This window comes from Carex rostrata, chromosome 8, assembly GCF_964058835.1.
Source record: "Carex rostrata chromosome 8, lpCarRost1.2, whole genome shotgun sequence".
Taxonomy (NCBI): domain Eukaryota; kingdom Viridiplantae; phylum Streptophyta; class Magnoliopsida; order Poales; family Cyperaceae; genus Carex; species Carex rostrata.
This window is the reverse complement of record NC_135925.1, coordinates 4,552,552-4,568,949: the sequence shown is the minus strand read 5'-3', so window position 1 is coordinate 4,568,949 and position 16,398 is coordinate 4,552,552. Positions and strand designations below refer to the sequence as shown.

Genomic DNA, 16,398 nt, shown 5'->3' with positions numbered 1-16,398 from the left:
TTTTTCAAATATCATATTTTATATCTTTGTTTTTAAAGTTCAAATTGTCGATTTGAACTGCTCAATATGATATCCATACTAAATATATTTAGATATGAAATTTTATAATTTTATAATTTTTTTACTATTTTAAAACAGTGATTGTGTACCAATCTTAAAAAAAGAGTACAAAAATTCCAAAAATTATAAAATTTTATTCCAAGTAAATTTTAATATGAATATTATATTAAGCAGCTCAGATTGACAATTTAAACTTTTATAACAAAGATATAACATATGAGGTATTAGAATTTAGAACCCTCCCTTCATCTAGTATCCTATATATTTTTTTTATATATAATCTATACAAATAAAAAATTCTGCATATAATAAGCCCAATGAAACTCGGCGTCACCTTATTGGGAGACATTTTTTATGGCAATCCTCAAAAAGTCCAAATTTGTGGGAGTAAAGAGCAATTTAATATATGTTCCTCAATAAATGTCTTTATCCTTCTTATTAGTCGGTTGGATTAGATAGCTTGCAAAGTGCAAATTCTTTTCTTCCTGCATTTTTTTTTTGGCTGACTTTCATATCCAACCTTACAAAACACTGAAATGTCACATGCGTCCTTCATAGAAAATTACCAAATAATAGAGGAACCTAATATATTGTTTTTTTTTTTGTTCTTTGTTGATTATAATTTAATAGGTATAATTCAAGTTACTCTCTGATTCGTCTCCTCTTTCCTTTTCTTTCTGTTTTTACTGATTTTATCCAGCGTTGTAAAAAGCGTCTATCTAAACTTATTAATTAGCCGATTAGTCGTTGGCAGTGACCATCGTCACGTATTTTCTCAATTAATCGAACGATTATTTTTAAATATAGCCCATTATTATCGATTAATCACTTAGCGGTACCTTGTCCATCCAACGATCGCATACTGTTATTTACATCACTGATTTTACCTTTTCACAATTCTACATGCATGACACGTGGACAATAAAATTGAGGTTTTTATATATTTTGGAAAAATACATTTTGATTTTCAGGATATGTCTTTTCAATTCTTTTAATGAAATTTATTGAACTTCATTTAACTCTATTTTATTTATTTATTTTTTCTTTAGTCCTTCCGGGATTTATTTCGTATAACAAGAAGCCGTCGTCTCTCCATCGCTCTTCACCTTCCTCTCTCTCTCTCGCTCTTCTTCTCTTTCGCTGCTGAACCTCTTCTTCTTTGCTTCTTAGTTCTCCGAAAGCTCTTTCTCCAACAGGTACGTCATCCATCTCTCTCGCTCGCTCGTGAGCGCGCGCGCGCGCTTCTTCCTCTTCGATACCGTACCAGTTCATTAATTTGTCAGGATATATCAAATGTTCAAGTTATTACAATTTCGACCACTATAGCACAGTATATGTTATTGGTATTTTGATCCTAGTATGCTTTTATGGCTGTTATAATTATTGAATATGGATGTTTCCTTGCCCCCAATTCAGTAGGTAAGCTTTCAATTACATGGACTTTACCATTACATGTGCGAATTTGGAAGTACTCATTTTTGTAATATACACTGGGTAATATTTTTTTTAAGGTCAATACCAGGTGAATTAAGGCTAAATTCCGAAAATTCAATTTTAGCTTTCTTTTTTTGAAACTCTGATAGTGGCTATCAGATTGGATAAGTTACAACCGCTCATCAACTGCAAAAATAGATGAAGCAAATAAAAGTATAGAACAACAATGAGAATCTTCACATCAGCAGGAATCAACAGTAACGAAGCCATAGCATGGCTTCTCTTCTTGCCTGCTCTGCTGCACACTTCGGATCCTTAGTTTTTCCTTCAAAAATTATTCTGTTCCTGTTCTTCCATATGAACCAGCATCCCGCAACCAAATATAAACCCCTATTTTTCCCTGACATCTGCCCTCTGTGTTGATTGAATGTTTTAAGCACAATAGAAAATTCAATTTTAGCTTTCAATTTGAAGAATTTTGACACCTCTAGTATAGCATTCTTATTGGTATTTTGTCAGTCAGCCATACTTGGATCAGTAAATTTGAGCACTAGATACAACAATGAATTATAGAAAGTCACTTTTAAACAAAATATCGAGCAAATTAAAGAGGAGTCAACTAGTATGTAATTCGCGTATCATAACAAAAATTATTAGCTGGTATACACACAAGCCCACCTTACTGTAATAATAACTTCAATTTTTTTGGATTTAAATCTCTATCTGCACTTTGTACAAGTCTGAGTTTAGGAAACAAGTCAAAACTTTAGGAAAATATTTCCTTTTTAGCAAGATAACTCTTCAATAAGCCAGCTCCATGAAGCTGTAGAATTTTTTTTTCCCAGAACCACCACAACACAGTACATTAAATTACACATACGCCCCCACAAAAGTATATTAGGCATGATACAAACTGCCAGAGATAACTTGATACCAGTATGCTACCTAATTGAGTCTCAATTGGAGGCATACTTATGCATTTCAAGTTCAGTTGGTATAAAGGAAAATGATGCTTGATCACATAATTAAGCTTAATTAGAACTTAAAAGAAGTATACTCCTACAACTGAGACTAGAGACTGGCACTAGCGCATTTGTAATATCAACAAAGTAAATGCAACCAAACTTGAAAAGGAAAGCGCTAAAGATGAAAATAAACAATACATGTAGTTTAAGTTTATCCATCAAAATGTTAACCAAACTTTTATTTAATAAGGTGATTGCAAATTCGTAAGATCTTTTGAACAACTACTGAACAACCTGGGAAAAAAAAACTTCCAGAAATTAGTTACTCGTTTGTAAGTGATTGAAGCACGTGCTCCCATCTAAGTCATTATGGCTCTATTTTCAATGCTATATCTAGCTAGCTCAATGCTTAATTAGAAGGGTGGGTATGAGAGAAATGGAGAGAGAACAAAATGCACATAGTAGAGAAGGCAAAGACAGGAGTAGAAGGGAATATTAGCGTACTATTCAGTTTAGCATTTGGTGAAAAAACGGAGAGGAAAGGGAGGGATAAAATAGTCCTTAATTTGTTAATTAAAATTGTCATTTATAATTTAAAATCTTGAACATGATTAACTTGTCTTTTAGGTATATTGATATATTTTAAGCTGGGTAAATATGAGAGTTCTTATAATTTGGAATGATTATGAAATTTGCTGGGCAAAACATGTAATTTTGAGGTCTTTGAAGGGTATTCATGAAATTCCGCCTTCTTTATACGAGACTTGAGGAAGTTTGGTTCATTCAGCAACAATTAGTGAATGTTATTTAAGAGCTAACATTACCTCTCTCATAAGAAGAGGGCAGGTTTCAGTGGATAATAGAATTTTGATAACTTTCAGTCTTCATTCTATGTTGGAAAATGTTTAGCAAGTTAAAATTGGTATAATTTCGGTATCTGACTGAAGAAAGATGTAATATTGAGATGAATTAGGGTTATAAACTGAATTTGACACTACTCATTGCTCTCTATGAGTTTTCTTTCATTCATATTATATATTTTCTTTTCATGGTAGTTTAATTGAAAATTCTTGTTTGTACTTAGTTACATTATGAGCTTGTCTAGCGTATATTTTAATTATTTTCTTTAAATAAGAGTTTGGCAATTATTTCTGAAATTTTCTTATTTTCTTTTCCATTTCTCAGGTAGTACGAGATGGTGGTAGGTTTAATAAATGCTAATCCAGTGGTATATGAGAAAAAGGAGAGGCGTGTGAGGGACCCACCTGTTACTGTAGATGAATATGCCGAGGAGGCCATTGACCAGCAAGAAATTTTTGATATCCTTTTTTGCTATTTATTTAATTCTGGAAACTTGTTCTCCCTTAATAGAAAGTAAGGTCACCCATAAGTCCATACAAACATGGAAAAGACCTGAATGCTTCTATTCAAGGCAGGTCTACACCTTACAACAAAATGTTGAATTTTTCTTCACATAGTTTTTGCTTTCTGTGACCACTTGCAATTGAGGGAAAGAAATGTTTGTCTGGTAATTCCCTTGAAAACAATGAGATGGATATTTTGGGGTATTGATGTAAATTTGAAAAAAAAATGATGCATATGATGAGACCATCATATGTCTTGTAAGATTTCCTAGTTTGCACGATTTTCTGAAAAATTGCCATATTACCTCATACACCCTCCACCTCATCTACAGAGCGCATGAAATTAAATTGGGGAACTGTTTTAGTTGCGAATTTTGTTAAATTTAAGTCTGTCAATTCTTTAACGCTTCACAAATCATATAAGAGATATAAAGGATCCAGAGCACCCTTATTCTCTTGAAGAATTGAAGGTTGTTTCTGAAGACTCTATCGAAGTTGATCATGAGCGTGTAAGGTACAGTTATTTTCTGTTATTAGTTTTCTTGATGCTTCTTTGTCAAAGAATAACTGTATAAACTAGCTTTCAAATTGGTATAGTAAGTACTACCCCAAAGTCCTGACGAGGAACACCCGAATTGTAAAAGAGGTGAATAATTGATCAATGAACAAATGAGCAAAGGAACAATATATTAAAATATATTACATACCTTGCAAAAGCAATAGTATCTCCTTATCAAAGTGCCCCTTCCACAAATGTAGAGGTAACCAGGGTAAGGAGGTTTTTTAATTTACTTGTGTCAGGCAGGAGAGTGATGCAGAGGTTTTTATGTCACGTTTTGAAGGGATATGTGATATTTTTATGCTCTCTCATAGAGTATGTATGGCATGTTTCATTTGTAAGGTTATATATGGTAATTTGACGTTCTGTGATGGGGTAGGGATGGCCGATGCATGAAAAAATAACTACAGTTGGTTACTCTTGTGTTTAGTTGGTGTAAATGACTTGTGTAACTCTTATTTGTCCTAATTTTTATTTTATTGTCTCTGATTGATTGTTTTTTGTGTTAATTTTCTTTTCTTTCTTTTGTCAAGGGTTCTTTTTACGCCAACTGTAGAACATTGTAGCATGGCGACAATTATTGGCCTTTCCATACGGGTAAAACTGATGCGAAGTCTCCCTTCCAGGTTCAAGGTACATGCCATCAATGGTCATGCCAACTTTTGGTTTTTATTATTATTATTATCACCACTACAACTACTTTTACTAGTATTAGAGGAAAATCTAATTTGGCCAGTGAACTATTGCACTTGGTTCCGTTGAGCCGTCAACTACCTTTTTGGTTCAATCAAGGTCCTAAACTTCTGCATTTTATTCAATCTGGCCCTTCTCTCACTGTTTTTGCCGATGTGGGGTTCTTAACGCTGATTAAGTAGTTATATGTCATGTCAATGAACTTTTGCTAAAAAGTTGTCCATAAAATATAAACACAATAAATTGGTTGGATCCTCCATGTCTCTCTCTCTCTCCCTCTTCTTCTTCTCCAACCTCCTTCCCTCCATTGACTTATCAAAGAGAACTTTTTTTGTTATTAAATAAAAAACAAATTATACTCTGCAGCTCTCCCCTTAATGTATGCCTCATTTTCTTGCTCTCATTATGGCAGAGTGAGCATCTAAATTCTATTTTTGTGTATTACCTTTAGTGTTAACCTTTCTCTAGCATTCCTTGCTCCTGTCATGGGTTTGTGCCAGGAACCAGAGTAGGGTACATATGTTCTTTACTCTGTATCAATACAGTCATTCCAAAACAGGAAACAGTAATGTACTGGAATGGCAAAATTAGCTATCCGAACTTGATTCGTCTTTATTTATTTTGTATGAGCTTAATTATCAATAATCTTTAACTTTCTTGGGCCATCCAGTTCCATTTCCTATCTGTTTTTCATTTGTAATAACAATTAACAAGCTCCACAAAAAAATGGGTCAAAAATCTGCAGTCCTAATGCTGAGATAATACATAATTTCTTTATTGCATAATATTGAATTATTTTTTTTGTCATAATCTAGAGGATATTAACTGGAGAAATATCTTGTGCTAACTTCACATTTTTATTCGCCTTCTTTGGTGTATCATGACTTTTAAAGCTTCTTAAAATCTGTATTTATGTTGCAGTTATGCATAATCTTCAAAACTAATAGGATCTATATAGTTAGAAGGGTAAATGGAATCTTACATTTAAGCTTGTCGCGTAATTTTCTCATAGAGAAATGAGACGCTATATTGAATCAGTTCAGTTCCTTGACCTTGTTATAGCCAAGCTGGAGGCTGGACCAATTAGGGTGATCTATTTTTGTTCCTTGGAGAAAATTCTACAACTGGGGAGGTCAATAGTAGGATCAATTTTGTGTGTGATTGAGAGAAACAACTGCTACCATTATAAAAAGAGATTAGACGATATTCTACCATTGATTGGGAAGGGGATGAGCTAGCAATGCCACATCAGCAGAAGTGAGAGAAGGGTCTGATTGAATCAAACACAATAGTTTAGGGGGTTTAAAAAATAGGTCAAGGTTTAAATTGAACCAAGTGCAATATTTGAGGAGCCAAAAGCAGAATTTTCTCTTAATGTTATTGTTTTTTATGTCTAACGGATCCCTTTAGGGGTTAAATTGAAGGGAAAGCAGGGTATATAATTGTCAAGTTTGGCTTGATTCCTCAATTGAATTGCTATTTAAAGCAAGGGAGGTTAAAATTTAGGTTTACTGGCAGGATAAATACTTAAATCTGTAATATTGAGCATTAATTACATAAGCAAGACTGTGTCAGTCCTGCAGATCATTGGTCTTCTCTGTTAAATTGCTTATCTGGTTTGTTGGAGATGCTAATAGATGTATCTGAAACATAACTCTGTTTTGTAGGTTGATATTTTTGTGGCACCTGGCACACATGAAACTGAAGCTTCCAGTAAGTACATGTTGACTTCCTTTTTGTTAAATAAGTTGGTGATGATGTGTATTGTTTTGGTGCACTCTCATCATGATACTATCAGATTGAAAAATATAACAAAATATTTTAGTAGATTTTAAATATTTTTGGTAGAGTACATGTATACCAGTCACGCTATCAAAAAAGAAAGGAACTTTTTATTTTTCCATTTATTCATTTGTTTCAAATTTTCAATAGTTTTCCTGTGCTATATTGCTGGAAACAAGTAGGTACTAAACCTTTATTTGGGTACTGTTGCAGTAAATAAGCAGCTAAATGACAAGGAGCGTGTTGCAGCAGCATTAGAAAATCCTAATCTTGTGGAAATCGTAGAGGAGTGTTTATCCCCCACTTTTCAGACCTGGACTTGAGCTGCTTGTGTCATAGAACAAAACAATCAGTTTTATAGTTTTTTTTTTTTTTTTTATTGTTGTTATGTTTTTCATAAATCATTTAATGTTAGCATAATATCTGTCAATGAGTAGACTTAAAGTTGTTTGAACGGCTTGAATTTCACAACGATAGGCACATGATGGTTAACTCATGTTCTTTTGATTTTCTTGAATGAGATGAATGGTGGATGAATACAAATTTTGCTTCTCTGTTTTTGTCTTTCGGCCTTGTTTTGTATATTGTGCAACATATCAATTTCCATTCTATTCCAGCGACCTGTTTAATGTACTCCAATCCACTAAATATCAAAAACATTTCAGTAGCAGGTGAACAAAAAGATCGTGTATGAATTTAATTATATAGTTGCTGAAACTAATGCTCCATAATTCATGCAATGTCTTTTCTTGTATATTTTATGTTGCAAGCCTTTACAAACCTTGAATTGGCGTATTAACCACAGGGTTCAAATTTTCTGAGTCATCTGATGAAATCTATTCACTCAGCATTATAATGCTTGGACTCGTTGGGAGAGAGAGAGAGGATATTGTAGTAAGACCTTTCAACAAATTTCAGACCTGAAACTTTGCAAATCAAAGGTATTCTTTCCAAACACACAATTCACAAAAGCAAAGTTAGTCAAATGGACACAGGATTGTAATTCATACGTCAGCTGTGGTAATGCACCTGTAAACATATAACAACACTAACCCAAACAAATTGGCACACCACCTGAAGTGTATACATCTTTCCAAACAATTCCATATTCCAACAGCTAGACACCAAACTAAAGTCTTAAAACCTAATCAGATCATCCTCCACCTTTTTCTTCCCCTCCCCTTCATTTGTACCACTACCACTCGTACCACTCTTCTTACCAAAGATCATCTCATCCAAGTCATCCATTATGTCTTCATCTCCACCTGACCTGCCTCTAGACCCAGCTGGTTTTCTAACAAGCGACTCTTCTTTAGGGGCACGCGGTGATTCTTCTGGCTCGGCTGCAACAGGGATCATCGGGGGCTCTGGCTCTTGGTGGATTCCGTGTGGCTTCTTTAGTTCCTCGTACCTGGAGATCGCCTTCTGTAGCTCGTCATTAATGTTTAAAGCCTCAAATAGGACAGATTCGTCATTTTCAGCTGTCTCAATTATTCGCTGTACAGTAAATTGGCTCTGGTGGCACTGATGAACGAGGGTTGCCGTCAGGTCATCCTGTGTTTTAGGGGAACGATTAGATATTGCTTTACAAAGTTATGGACTTCAAAATTGATGCACAACTATAGTCGATTAACCTCATGGACATACAATGAGTTGCGCAATTCATCTCAATTTTTATCAATTTCAGTTTTGATTACCCTTATTGTGCAATTAGACACAAAACTAGCCACAAAACAAATAAAACAATTTGACAGAAAAGATCAATTTTGAACAAGTCAAATTTATAACAACAAAATCTGAGTTCTGTCTTCAACTGTTTATCCATACCAGAGAAAAACAGCAATACCTGTAAGGCATCTTGAGTAGGAGAAGAGGAGAGAACAGTGGAGAGAAGCTCGACACTGTTGTGTGCCACATCAAATGCTTCCTTAATTTGTTGTGCATTGAAAGTGTGCAATTCCGAGGGAGGCATTTCACCATAAACTTGCTGTGGGGGGATTTCACTTCCTGCATGTGATTGCATAGCAGTCTCAGCAACAGATCGCGGTGGGGTGAAAATTGGTGCCAGGCTCTCGTCATCTCTCCCTGGAAAGCGGATCCCTCTTGATTTCAAACTCTACAATTTGCAACCAAAGAAGGAACATCAAATAGCTTTTCTCACAACATTTGCAGCAAAAGAACGGGTAAAGATTTTAACAGAGTAATTTTTGCTTCATGCAGCACACGAACTATAGAATCAAAACAGCGCTGCATATGTATCGTGCGCTGCATGAAGCCAAAACTGCTCTGTTAAAATCTTTACCCCAAAAGAACTGAGAATGAACGATCTCAGATTGAACTACCAGAGGGGAAACAAATAAAGAAGCGCGCGCGCACACACAGGGCTTCCTTTATATCTATTAGATCTGACTATACCCCTGGGCAATGAAGATTGCTATATTTATATTCTGGGTAAATTTTATCGAGAACACTGAACTTTGCCAGAATTAAGTACTTGGTCACCGAACTTTGATTTATACCTCCACATCCACTGAACTCGTATTTTATCCAGATCTGATCATTCTGTCATCATTTCGGATTAATACAAGGCAGCACGACCAAAACAGGTTCCCATCATCCTCTGCGTCAAACTCTGTATGTGTATTTGGCACAAATGGTGACAGAGTGACCAAATAAAGATATACAAATTATGTGGCTCTGGAGGGATAATTCACAGTTCAGTGGCCAAATACAGAGTTTCGGCACAGTTTACTAGCCTCTGAAAAATATCAGTCCTTATATGACCACGACTTCTGGACCTATCAGATCTGTACTGACAGGTAACAGTACGGAACCTATGCTAGTTTGGACTGTGGATTATAGAAACGAACTCAATGATATCATACCTTGTAAGTTTCTTCATAGACAGGCAGGTACCGCAACTCATCGCCAGATTCACCCCACGCCTCAATCATTGTGAGAGCTTTGTTCCGATTATTGACAACAGTCTGGGGGTCATCGATGAGCCGCACCATCTCATCAAGTACCCGCTCTGCTGCTACCTCAGAGAACGCCTTCTCACAGTTCTTAACACATGTCTCCAGCAAAACCAACGCCAGGTACTGCACCATGGGATGCTTCACCTGTAACAAATAGGCAAATATCTCTATGTAAATTCATCAGGCTTCATCTGCCCAGAGGTATGCCAGACGGAAATTCATAGTGTATGTTTGTATATTCACTCGAAATCTGAGTCAAAACTCTTTCCTGGGGATACTCACTTAATTAGACATTTTCGCCAAGGTTTTGATTGATATTTATATTTTGATATTATCTGATTGATGTACCCACAAGCAGAAACACAAATACACCAAGGAAATAAACAACTTCTATGAATATTATGTGCAAGTTTTATCAGAAAGTAGCAAATTTTGTAATTATGCATAATCATTTTCAATCCTCAGTGCTTAAATTATGTACGTTCAGCGAACTATCATAGAGAATATTTTGTAATTCATTGATTACCATGATCCGCTTCTTGATCCCACGAATAAACTCCACACTGCTACCATTCCCACTATTCATCATGTCGCAGATCTCGAGGTTGGTCGCCCAATCAGGACCATCCATTGCCTCTGATGTTGCCTCCTCAACAATTTTCTCAGCTGGGTGCTGCCCCTGGAAGAGCTCCTTCATTTTGAAACTCATCGAGCTCATCCCAGCTGACATCTTTTTGCTAACCTCTGTGCCCGTAATTTTAAGACGCTCGCCTAGAGCTGTGACCTTCTCCATTAGGTTGTCACTCATGTTTGAATTCTGCGACATGTTGTCTGAACCTGCAAAAGCAAAAATTATTGGTTGGTTTAATATAAAAGGAATTAAATTTAGTATTATGAGATGGATCTATGAATCTAAGGGATGAAAGAGATCTACCAGTAAAAACATGACTTGATTTTTTTCTTCTATTTGTCAGAATTTATATTGTAATGAAATTTGAATCCAGAATTCAAGAAAAGCTGTAAGAATATGTTGTGATGATTAATAACAGAAGACGGATGTAATTAGATTATTTTAGAAGTTACGCAAGCCAAGTTTTAGGCTTTTAGCATAACAAGATGCCTAATTTTATTTTCTCAAAAAGAAAAAAATGCCTAATTTTAGAATTGAGGAAATATGTTCACGACCTATGCATACAGGAAAAATTCTGAGAATGAAGAAATCTTTTAGGGCAAAATTACTCTAATGCCTTGATTGGGGGATCATAAAACTCTTTGTGAGATTTTGAAATGTAAATTAAAATACTTGGATATGAAGACGAGAGGTTTTGCTCTCAAAGTAGGCAACAAATCTTTGAACTGAAAAAGTTACCATTAGCGACATACTTTATTATCTGGACGAAGAAAAACTTACCACTCAGACTCTCATATTTTGAGTTTGGAAACATCTTGTTTTTAAATTGCAAGATAATGTGGACCTAGCAATGAAGAAGTCGACTATAACGCAAGGTTTGAAACTGGTCTTCTCCTCTTTTATAAATAGTTGATTGTATGAGAGGTGTGGTTCTGAAATTAGGAGGTAAATATATCTTAGATGCCAAATTTAGCAATGTCAACAAATCTAATTTTGGATGTGGTGAAATAAGATGCATGAATTATAAGACACCAATTAAAACTGCTGTTGCCCACTGAACAGGTCATTATTTTATTTTATTTTTGACCATTTGTATTTATCATATACTCATAATACAACCACTAAATGAGGTTAACTTTTGAAACTCCAATGCCAACTTCATTATTATACGACAGACCATTTTTTTTTTGTTGGATTAAAGCACAAAGGACTTAACTGCTAATTTTGCTGTTGCCCACTGAACAAGTCATTATTTTATTTTATTTTTGACCATTTGTATTTATCATATACTCATAATACAACCACTAAATGAGGTTAACTTTTGAAACTCCAATGCCAACTTCATTATTATACGACAGACCATTTTTTTTTTGTTGGATTAAAGCACAAAGGACTTAACTGCTAATTGTTTCTCATAACAAAATTTAAGTATTGAGTGAGCCCTAGATTTATAAATTACCTGACCAAACCAGTAATAGCTAGTGAATTTATCAGCAATAATATAGTAAATAAATGGATCACAAAGGAAATTAAGATTTGCTATGGTAGCTTCTCAGTATACCCAAATAGAACGATTTAGTCCTCAATCAGGATAACAAACCTAACAGAAAATCAATTCGTAGTGTATTCAACAAAAGTTCCATCTACATGCACCTCACATTAAAATTACGACCGAGACGGTAATATAACAAAAAAAAATAAACCCCAGAAGCTAAATATAGCCTGTCACCATTTAAACCTAACAGATTATCATAAAGATCCAGAATTCTTCTACAAAAACCTGGGAATTAACAATTGGAGCAGGATTTGGGAGAACCACCCAGCATCTTTTTAGCCGGGCAGTTCCAAACCAAGTTTCTCTTTCAACATAAAGTTATATTCTGTTGATTATTTTCAATTTTGCTTGCCCCTACATATTGTGATTTTAACTTTGCGCAAGATTGAGTTGAACTAAAAATCAAGTTACCATGTTGCGCTACAAACTTATATGATCTGTTAAGTGCCTTGGTAGATCTCATATTAAAAAAGATGAAGATTAATTTGGCCAAATTTTACTTGAATTAACCTTTTTTTTTAAATCAGTAAAGTATTACAAATGCCCAAATAAAAAGATTCAATTTGTTTAAAACATCATGGATTTTCATAACACTGATTAGGCCTGAAGAAATCACACTTCACATTAGGGACACAAAATTAGGGTTTAGTTTCAAAAACCACAGATTATGCCTAAACAGATCCCACTTTAATGTCCAGAATGTAAACAATAGAGAAAAAACCTTTGTTAAACTCTACTAAACCGAGATATATACTTTAAATTTAAAACCCTAAAACCAAACTAACCATGAAAGAACGCAGTTAAATTAATCAATTTGAAAAAAAACAAAAAAAAACAAAAGTTCAAAACTTTCAACCAAATTACTAAGATTTTAATTATACAGGTGTTACTACCGACATAACAAAAACTAAAATACAGAAATCAAGCGGATCAGAGACGAATTTGAGAAGCGTACCTCGGATTGCGAGTCAGGAAGCACGAAATCGAGGGCGCTCTGTCTCTCTTCGCTCGTCTTCGATTTTGTTAGAGAAGGACTTCAACTGTGTATGAATTGTCGTCGTCGGTTACCTTTTTTTTTCCCTTTCACTGTATATGTATCTAATTAATTATTTATTTGTTTCGACTAATGCACCAAGTACTAACGAATCCAAAAAATAAAGTTATTTAATAATGGGGGAATTTCATGTGGAGCCCTAATTTTTTTTGAAATTACGTATTGTCTTTTATAAACTTTATAATATCATATTTACACTTCTAGATTGTACGAACTCACAAATTTTGATCTATTTCATTGTTTTTTATGTTAAAATTTATTTCACATTTATAAAATATCTATTGTATCCTTTATTAAAAAAAATAGCCTATTTTAAAAAAAATGCCAGTCTTTTAATTGATCGAAAACGAAAAACGATTAATTCGTCTAGTTATGATGTATACACGATGACATTTAGATATACAATTGTGTATGCGTTAGAACTTAGAAGTACAAAAATTGACTGTTTGTTCAGCAACCAATCAATTAAAAGACTGACATTTTTCTTAAACAAATTAAATGTTTTTTAACAAAGAATAAAATGTGTACTTTATAAAATTAAAATAAGTTTTGATATAAAAATGCAATGAAGTGGGTAAATTTGTAAGTTTAGAAGGATAAATAAGATATTATGAGCTATAGATGGGGGATATGTAATTTTAAAGTTTTTGAGGTTTATACATAAAATGCAATGAAATATCTTCTTAATTAATGCAATGAAATTTCCCCTTAATTAATAGATAATGCCCATAAGTCCGAGAAAATAATAATTTATAGATAACCTTCCCATAAGTCTACAAATATTGTGCAAACATGTTATATCACTTGTAGAAATTAGTTGCATTGTTAATTTTTCTTATAAACTATAGCTAGATGATAGACTTAGCTTTATGCAAGGTTAATCTACATATCTAAACTAATAATTGTTTTTCTTAATATTTTAAAAAATCAATTAAATAATAAGAGGATTCAAATACCTCTATAGTTTTCCTCTACAATGCTTGATAAATAAAATAAACTCAAAATGTTATGGTATTTAATTTTACAATGAAAATTTATATATATTATATTTAGTAGTTTTATTTTGACATTTAAGTTAAAAGTTTTGAAATCAAAGATACATAGGAAACACAAAAAATAAAAAAAATCCAAACACCCTTCGCTGAATAATTACATAGATCAATGATTTGGATTCAATGTTTATGCTATAAATTTCAATCATACAATTATTTTGAGACACAAAGACCACCACTAACCAATTGTCAAAATTTACATTTATTATGGTAAATTTTTTATCCCATCCTGCATATTTCTCACTTGATCCATTAAAGTTGATGACATTATCAGATCGAATAAAATTGCTCTTCATGTGTTAATTATAATATATTTTTAATTGTGAGATATGAATAAGATGGAAACAGAGAATAGTGCAACTTCAGGTGAACAGTAGAAAACCAATCTCAAATTATGTATATATCATATCAAATACATTTGTGATGTAGCACCGAAGATTAAAATTATTATTAGCAATATATATCTCAAAATATATGATGAGGATGGAATCGATGGATAAGTTACAATAATTTTTGAGTTACAACAAGCATTTTCTACATTTTTAAAGTCCAAATCGTCGATCCGAACCGTTAGATGTGATATCTACAATAAAATGTGATTGGAGACCAAATTTTACATTTTTTGAATTTTTTTTTACTATTTATTAAGATGGGTACAAAAACTAATCAAATTCAGACCATTGAATTTTGTACCCATCTTAATAAATAGTAAAAAATTTCAAAAAATGTAAAATTTGGTCACCAAGCACATTTTATTATAGAGATCACATCTAACGGTTTGGATCGACGATATGGACTTTAAAAATGTGGAAAATACTTGTTGTAACTTGTTGTAACTTGATCCCTCCTCTATATAATTCCGAATAGGTACGCGATTAAAATTAACATTAAAATTAAAATTAGGGTCGGTTATGGGGACACATATTTGGTACGCGAAAGCTAGTCAATACATTCTATTCAGAGTTCAGATCGAGTGAAGTAACCCAATTTTTGAATTTTAGATTGAGACCGTCTGATTCGAATCCATGATAATCCACACATCCCGAGTAATGAAGCCGAATTCCGAAGTGATCTCGAGCGACTGATTCAAATCGAACGGTTACAATCCAAAACCCAAAAGTTGGATCCGGAGTCCGGACCCTTCTATCCGAATAGGCACCGGACACGTCGACTCTTCATGGTTTAGGTCTGTGGGCCCACAGCAAGAGCAGCAAAAGCAGAAACATCATTATTATAATATTTTACTATAGACTTTCTGTTTTAAGAATTCCAAACTTCAACTCGAAGCAAGGAAGAAATAAAATATTGGTGGACTCGGTCCAACTTATTTCGCTCTCTGATGACCAATCAACTGTTTTTTTTTGTGATTGTTAATCAAATGTTAAGTAATAAGTTAATAATGTAAGAACCAATAGAGAAGAGAAGGGACAAGTACAGTTGACCGACCACCACAAAAACCTCAGCATTTTTGTCTAAGCACACTTGTCCATTTCGACGATTCCTTGTACGAAATATCAATCTAAAAGGCAGTAAAATAAGAACATTAAAGATATCAATCTAATATTATATTTTGAAAAATAAATGATACTCAATTCAAATGCATTTGGATAAAAATAAAGAGGAGGGTTCAAATGCCTCTCTATTTTTTGTGCTTTTATCGTGCCTCCATTTTTTAAAACTTAAATCAAAAAAATTTAAAACTTAAACATCAAAACAAAACCGTTAGATGTGATCTATGTTATTTTCTCTATATGCTAATAAAAAATTATCACATTTTGATTTTTCTTTTATGTGAATCAATAAGTTAAAATATCAACGTTTAGAAATTATCCACATTAATATACATTTTCACAAGCTCAAAATGGCAACCAAAATAAAGTTGAAATGCCATAATTTTTTACACGTGCATAGATAAAATGATATAGTTCATATCCGATTTTATTTTAAATTTTAAGATTAAAATTTTGAATTATTAAAGTTTTTAAAAATAGAGATACGATGGAGGCACAAAAAATAGAGGCATTTGAACCCTCCTAAAAAATAAATTAGTATAACAAAACTTATTATTAGTTGTTTATTCGAACTTATTCTGGATAGGAAAATGTTATTTAAATTGCACTTAATTTATAATAAAGTTAGTGCTATTTGGGACATCCAAACAATGATTAGAAATTTTCTGTCAAATAGGAACTCCATGGTGCTTCTTCAAGCGAACTATTTTTTTTAATCTTATATATATCGTTTTCATCCAGAACACAACACTTTTTACTA

At 33.3% G+C, this 16,398-nt stretch overlaps 2 protein-coding genes across 3 annotated transcripts; one reads left to right on the top strand and one right to left on the bottom strand.

Moving 5' to 3' along the window:
• Positions 1-1,110: 1,110 nt before the first annotated feature.
• AE7 (MIP18 family protein (DUF59)) lies at positions 1,111-7,417 on the top strand. The gene is made up of 6 exons (XM_078306405.1): positions 1,111-1,256; positions 3,645-3,780; positions 4,240-4,337; positions 4,916-5,015; positions 6,743-6,788; positions 7,071-7,417. Exons 2-6 carry the CDS (start codon positions 3,655-3,657, stop codon positions 7,178-7,180), a joined length of 480 nt encoding a protein of 159 aa, XP_078162531.1. The 5' UTR covers positions 1,111-1,256; positions 3,645-3,654; the 3' UTR covers positions 7,181-7,417.
• A 329-nt stretch (positions 7,418-7,746) lies between these two features.
• Positions 7,747-13,157, bottom strand: LOC144557804 (Target of Myb protein 1). Of its 2 annotated transcripts, XM_078306403.1 has the most exons (6): positions 12,977-13,150; positions 11,247-11,398; positions 10,362-10,672; positions 9,743-9,979; positions 8,704-8,973; positions 7,747-8,411 (listed from the first exon to the last, which is right to left on the bottom strand). In XM_078306403.1, exons 2-6 carry the CDS (start codon positions 11,278-11,280, stop codon positions 7,995-7,997), a joined length of 1,269 nt encoding a protein of 422 aa, XP_078162529.1. In that variant the 5' UTR covers positions 11,281-11,398; positions 12,977-13,150; the 3' UTR covers positions 7,747-7,994. The 2 variants fall into 2 exon arrangements, with proteins under 2 accessions (XP_078162529.1, XP_078162530.1); XM_078306404.1 differs by lacking the exon at positions 11,247-11,398 and having other exon boundaries at positions 12,977-13,157.
• Between the last annotated feature and the right edge of the window lie 3,241 nt (positions 13,158-16,398).

What these genes read in the sequence shown, in the direction of transcription:
- AE7 (XM_078306405.1), top strand. Translation starts at nt 3,655, where the DNA reads ATGGTGGTAGGTTTAATAAATGCTAATCCAGTGGTATATGAGAAAAAG. An exon ending in ACCAGCAAGAAATTTTTGAT is followed by an intron (nt 3,781 to 4,239) that starts ATCCTTTTTTGC and finishes CGCTTCACAAAT; the next exon opens with CATATAAGAGATATAAAGGA. An exon ending in ACATGAAACTGAAGCTTCCA is followed by an intron (nt 6,789 to 7,070) that starts GTAAGTACATGT and finishes GTACTGTTGCAG; the next exon opens with TAAATAAGCAGCTAAATGAC.
- LOC144557804 (XM_078306403.1), bottom strand. Translation starts at nt 11,280, where the DNA reads ATGTTTCCAAACTCAAAATATGAGAGTCTGAGTG. An exon ending in GGATCAAGAAGCGGATCATG is followed by an intron (nt 9,980 to 10,361) that starts GTAATCAATGAA and finishes TATTTGTTACAG; the next exon opens with GTGAAGCATCCCATGGTGCA. An exon ending in CTACTCAAGATGCCTTACAG is followed by an intron (nt 8,412 to 8,703) that starts GTATTGCTGTTT and finishes CCTAAAACACAG; the next exon opens with GATGACCTGACGGCAACCCT.